General features: G+C 37.2%; 1 protein-coding gene across 1 annotated transcript in view; it reads left to right on the top strand.

Moving 5' to 3' along the window:
- The first annotated feature begins 732 nt into the window (after nt 1-732).
- LOC122092679 (putative methylesterase 12, chloroplastic) overlaps nt 733-6,520 on the top strand; it is a 7,115-nt gene continuing 1,327 nt past the window's right edge. The window contains exons 1-4 of the mRNA XM_042662909.1: nt 733-1,756; nt 3,254-3,493; nt 3,669-3,812; nt 5,572-5,706. Coding sequence (XP_042518843.1) covers nt 1,490-1,756; nt 3,254-3,493; nt 3,669-3,812; nt 5,572-5,706 — 786 coding nt within the window. The 5' untranslated portion in view covers nt 733-1,489. The remainder of the gene's footprint in view (nt 1,757-3,253; nt 3,494-3,668; nt 3,813-5,571; nt 5,707-6,520) is intronic.

Below are 6,520 nucleotides of genomic sequence, written 5' to 3'. Positions count from 1 at the left end.
TGAGGTAAGGATACTTTAAATTTTATATGAAAAATGTGCATCATATGAACTAAGCAACATGGTAAATGCATGCAAATACAATAAGATTGTAGTAATGTTATTTCAAAAATAGTAAGAGATCTTTAAAAAAATGAAAAATATACAACAGAAAGAGGTTGCTAAATAATAAATACCAAGGTGGCTTTTACAATTTTGTTTAATTACTACATTGCCCTCATTTCCGTCAATATTTACCTTGTGCTTCTTTGCAAAGTCATGCAATGTTTGATGTGCATTCCCATTTCGTTAACTGAGAATATGAATATTGTTTGGAAACATGTTTGATTATAATGTATTATTTATTTTAGGACGCTTAAGTATTTCATCGAACACCGCATATGATATTAATTGATACAACAACAACAATTTCTCCCAACTTGATGGGGCTGGCCACATGGATCCAAGAGAAGACAAAGAAAAGGAAAAGTAAAACTAAAAGGATTTAAAATACTAAGAACATTAATGAAATAGCCAGAAACTAAAGGTAGTCTACTATCCGGATCTTAATCCTTCAATCCGCTTTATTTGTTGCTATACTCACGCAGAGCAAGGCTTTTGGTGAGTTTTTCTTGAACCCATTTTAATACCAAACAACGTTTCTATCATTCTAGAATGCATTATAAGAATGCATAGTTTTTTCTTCTAACTTCAAGTTGTTAACCAAACAGACCCTTCCACAACAGAAAGAATCGACAATTTGATAGCCAAACTTGGAAAAACAAGTTAGCAAATCCCAAGTAGGAATTCTAAAATATTTCGTTTTCCCTGCGTACTTTAGCAAACTCATGAAGAAGAGGAAGAAGAGGAAGAAGAAGAAGAAGAAGAAGAAGAAGCTTCACAGTTACCATTTTCAAATAGAAGAACCATGGCAGCAGTAAAATCCCATATTCTCCAAAAGAGTGAAGTTGAAGTTGAAGTTGAAGGGATAGAAGAGTCAAAACAGACCATTGATGTAAGGGCTTTTAATTTGCCCCCATTTCTCAGTCGGGTTTGTTCTAGATCGCTTTCAGTCACAAAACCGGATTCAGCTTTCAACTTTGTTCTTTTCTTCAACCACACATAAATTTTTTGACGGCTACCCTTACCTGCAATTTATCCCTTAGCATTAAAGAATGCGAAATTCCATATGGGTTTTCTTCATAACCTCGTTTCCCCTGCTCCACTGCTGCAAATTTCGTAATTCTTGCAGTTTTCCGGTGAAGTAGGCCGACTGTATGCTGAGTTTTACTGGGAAGCCGCAAGTTTATTTGTATTCATTTCAAATGAGTTTGTTCTAGATCGCTTACAGTTGCAAACCAGATTCAAGCTCTGTTTTTTCAAAATCCCATCTGGGTTTTCTTTAGAACTTCGTCTCCTACTGCTATCCTGTTGTAATTTTTCTTAATTCCGGTGATTTATCTGGCGAAGTAAGCCGAATAGTTCGTGGGTTTGTTGGGCTTCAACTGTAAAAATGGGTAACAATTTTATTTGCATGAAGAAGAAGGATTGGGAAGTTGTAGGTTCAAAGAGCAAGAGGCATGGGCGATCGCAGAGGAAAATGCCGGCAGAAGAGGAGCTCTTGCACAGACAAGCCTTGTCGATTGCACTTCATCAGCACCAGATGTCGCAGAGATTCGATGGGTCGATGTCGAGGAGAATTGGATCTACTAGCGCCCGATTTGGGTCCACAAGCTCGCGGAGGAGGACGCTTTCTGATCCCTTCTCCAATGGAAAACAGGTTGGTTTGAAATTGAAAAAAATATCTCTTCTCTGGTCTTCGGTTTGTTTGGAAAGCTGGAAAAAAGTTTTGCTGTTTTGAATAACAGCGGAAATTAATGATGAATTCTATTGACAGAAACAAATTTAGAAAAGTTTAATACTGAAGCTCTTAACTAAATATGGAAGCAAAATTAATCAGTAGAAAAGTGGGAGATGATTTATGTTATCAGTTTCTAACACTGGGTGCTGGTTGGAAGAATTGCGTAAAGGAGAATAGAAGAAGATGAACTTTCACTGTCTGTGTGAAAGCTCAAAAGGGCATCTGGGAAAGCACCGAGAAAGGATACTTTCATTTGGTTCAGATAGTGTGTTATCATGATCTCGGACCTGTCTGCTAACTCTTTCCTGTCAGAAATTCCGAAAAACATGAATTTGAAGCTTTAGGATTAGCATTATAGTTTGGCCAAGCAAGTTGATCTCATCAGGAGAAATCCTACCTCAGATGTAAGAGCTTTCAAGGGTGCAATCATGTAGTCTTTCCATCCATAAAATGCCATGACTCTTTTCGGCCTTTTGAAGAGCTTCTCTTCTTTTCCTTAGATGCTGCATCAGAAGCTTGCCTTTTGACTTTTTAAGGCTATTCACTGCCTTGTGTCCTTTCTCTCTACATTACTTTATCTAAACCCTCGTAAAATTTTGAATTTGAGCTATTGTCAACATTATGTTGAGAATCCCATTAACCAACACAACCTATGATTGAGAATTTGAGTTAGGTTCTCAATTTTGGTTCAATGGAATGGTGAACTTGAGAGAAAAATTGGTTAAGTGTTCTGACCGGAGATTGATCAGTACTTGAAGTGAGTGATAGAGATGGATGATTGCTGTTGTTTCTGCATTGTGTCTATTGTTAGTTTCTGATTTTATTTGTAATGAACTTCCAGGAAGGAATATAGAAACATTTGTAGCAAGCAGAAACAGAAGTTTAACCATTTAATTTCCACAAGCAATCCAGGTATGATGAGATTCGTGACGTGGGACCAGAAGCTTAGTGTTGGGGGACGAGGGATCTGCCACTCTTTCCACTATATTATTGATATCATTGTCTAGAATGAGTATTGATTGCTTTGACGAATTTTGCAGCTTATTCAAAAGGGAAAATTAAATAAATTTAAGTTTCTTCAAAACTCTGTCATTGCCAAAATGCAAGGATTCTATTAAACAAACCGATTACTCAACTCAGTGACGCCATATTTTCTTCTTCAAAGTAACACTTCTTATTCCTAAAGAATTTTATGATTCCTCGTAAAGTGGGGCAATCTCCCATTGAAAATTGGATTGGACAGGCCTGATCCTGAAGCCGACCTGAGGCTGGATCCACTAATCCATGAAAGCTTGTTTGAAGTTCATTCCAAAAAGGACGGGGTGGGGACCTACCACTATATCTATAATTCAGTATCTCAAATTTTTTTTTTCTCTTCATTAAAAAAATGTTGTAACTATGTAATATCCTGTGTAGGTCCCAGAATTTCTGGAGAATCTCAAAACAAAGAAAGTTGTTCTAGTTCATGGAGCAGGATTTGGAGCATGGTGTTGGTACAAGACTATTGCTTTGTTGGAAGAAGTAGGATTGCTTCCCGTTGCCTTAGATCTAATGGGATCAGGAATTGATCAGTCGGATCCAAACAGTATAACAACTCTGGCCGACTATGTGAAGCCTTTGGTTGAGTATCTACATAACCTTCCTGAGGATGAACAGGTGGGGGGAACATGTCATTTCCATGATTTTTTTTTGTCTCTCGCTCTCTCTCTTCTTCTTCTTCTTCCCCCCCCCCCCCTTTTTTTTTTTTCGGTAGAAAATTTTTCTTGTCTTTTGTAGCAACGTCCTTACAATCATTGTGGAGAATATTGTGATGTGTGTAGTTTTTATACAGGTACTTTTGGTGGGTCACAGTTGTGGGGGTGCAAGCATCTCTTACGTTTTGGAGTATTACCCAAAGAAGATTTCAAAAGCCATTTTTCTATGCGGTACAATGGTGGCAGATGGCCAGAAGCCTTTTGATGTTTTTGCTGAAGAGGTGCGTAATTCATGTTCATAGTGTGCCAAAAATAATTTTTCTTTGGTACTCAAGCTTTTCAATTTTACTGCATAGTAAGATATTTGATTTGGACAAATGCAGTACAAGTCACCCTAAGCTCTATTGAGTCCAAAAAAATGTGTTAAGGAAGCCTAAGTAATGCTTCTCAAAATAAAAAAGTAAAATTGGCAATGGGCTGGGTGTTTTCTTCTGCCTAACAAGGAATGGTACATTCTACATACTAACCATGAAGACCTCATCAAGTCACTTAGGTTGGTTAAATCATATCTAGTTAAGGCTTATTTTTCCCTGATCCTTCAATGCTCAAAGAAGCAAATTTATTTTCTTATAAGGTGTTGGGGCATAGTTGTGTTTAACTGAAAATTGCGTGATGACTAGTGGTGTTGGCTGAGACTAAAATTTGCTGGGTGATCCTGAGCCTGCTCTGTACTGGCTGAGTAACTCCTAGCCCTATGGTTCCAATGGGAGAATAAAGTTCATGAAGTTAGCCAAATAGTGTGGTGAGTTGTGACCCAAGCATAAGTGCATTTACCTGTTCATTATGTATCAACGATTTCGAGCCTCCTATTCGTTTGTTGGATTGGAAGGAGTCAAACTGCCTACTAGTCCAAGAGGTAGTTTTACCGGATGTCCCACTCCAAGGAAAGAACTCCCCTTTATTTCCAAGTCAAATGGACCAGTTATGTCATGCTAATTGCATTATTATCAGAGAAATAATTCATAGCTACTTAGCTTTATATCTTAAACGATTTGGCAGTGTAGTGGTGCTTTATTGCTAAATACATGTGACTGTTGAGCTCAACTGGAGCATTGATGTATTGATTGATAATGAATACAATCTTCAGTGCCTTGGTCTTCAGGTCCACCCATGTATGGTGCTTATCTAGGAAAAATAAAATCCTTTGATTGTCTTTAGTAGTACCCATTTGGGGAATTTTTTGAGTGAAAAGAAAACCAAGGATCTTGTTGAAATGGACACCAGCTTAATAATCGGTGGTACTATGTTTGTCAAAGAGAACAAAACTCACACTATTCTTGACCAACATGCATATCTTTTTCTAGGGCTGAGTTCTTAACCTTTTAGTTCACAAACTTATTTCTCAGATAATTTATGGCTTGTTATTTTCGTCCATCCGAGCAATAGTGTGCCAATATTGACCCATGGAGGTTTCTGTCATTGATAGATACAGCAACAGGGGTTTCCCTTGAGTTGGCACTGGTATAAACTTTTTGGGCAAATCCTTGATTGACCAAACTGATCAAGTAGGTCACCGGATTTGAAATGTTCTTTGCATATCTCTTTCAAGGGAAGACAGAAATTTCATCCTTGGTGGTTAAAAGTATACTTTCCATATGTAGTCGTTACCCTGAGGTCAGAGTGTATCAGCAGAGTCTATGGGCAGCTTGCATATTGATCAAGTATTTACGAAACCAATCATTACCAATGAAAACATTCTGGTGTGAATAAAAAATGCCACCTAGAAGTTCATGTGAAAGAACAATAAGCCATGCAAGTCCAGGATTAACTGGTTGGTTCAGCCTAAACCCCACGGTTCTCAAAGAAGAATTTCTGAAAATGATGGTTAGTACTACAGAAACCATAATGAGGTTTTCGCTAGCTGAACGGACATGACTGTTGATTGTAGTGAACATCCAATTTTTCTGTTTGGCACCTGTTTTATTATGGGGTTTTCACAAATTTGTGTATTCTTAATGTGTAGGTCGTCTGTGTTTGCAGTTAGGGTCTATTGAGAGTTTTATGCAAGAATCTCAACTTTTGATGTATGGTAATGGGAAAGATAAACCCCCTACCAGTCTCATGCTTGAGAAGCAGCAAATGAAGGGATTGTACTTCAACCAGTGTTCTGATAAGGTATGTTACAGCTTCAAATTTAATAACTGCTCAAATTTGTCATGCTGCCTTTTTATAAATTAAATTAGCACCAAAAAAAAAAAAATTACTCTCTCTCTCTCTCTGAAATACCCTGAGGGTTATGTTTGTTCTTTCTTCCTCTTGTTTCTAATTTAAGACTTCTATTATGATGTGGGTTTCCCATTAATCAAAACGAATACATGTATACCTGATCTTGTAGTTTCACTTTTTCACCTATTATAATCCATCGATAGTTGTAGAATAACTCTAATTCAATTTTTTCTCACTAAGTTGATTATGTTAGTTGCCAATTTTTTTTTATTCAAGCCTATACACTTACTCCCATATCATGTTTGTAGCCATATGTGATTCCATCCTAAACAATAAAATCTCCTCAAACACCATATTTTCATTCTAAAGGAAGTTGGGTTATAAGCTTTGCACAATGAGGTGCCAATTGAATCCTTTGAAGCATGCCTTTCTCACTGGGGAGATTGGCATTAGCCCTCTCCAGATCCTTTTTTTTGGAAAGGGTGGTGAGGTGGGTAACTGACATGATCCTGTGTTACATGTGTTGAGGAAATTAAGAATATTCATTTGAACATCATATAAAGTATTCCCTAATTATCAGTCCATGATGAGGTTCAACATTTTGATGTTGAATCATATGTCCATTGCATATAAATTTTGTGCCCCTTGTGCACAGAGGTGACAGGTGAAGCAAAGATTTCCTATTTGACAGGTCTCCTTTTAAAACTTTCTTCAACATTTTTGTCACGGGATTTGTATAGATTTTTTTTTTCTTTTTTTTTTT

This window comes from Macadamia integrifolia, chromosome 11, assembly GCF_013358625.1.
Source record: "Macadamia integrifolia cultivar HAES 741 chromosome 11, SCU_Mint_v3, whole genome shotgun sequence".
Lineage (NCBI taxonomy): Eukaryota > Viridiplantae > Streptophyta > Magnoliopsida > Proteales > Proteaceae > Macadamia > Macadamia integrifolia.
This window is presented reverse-complemented; position numbering and strand designations above follow the sequence as displayed.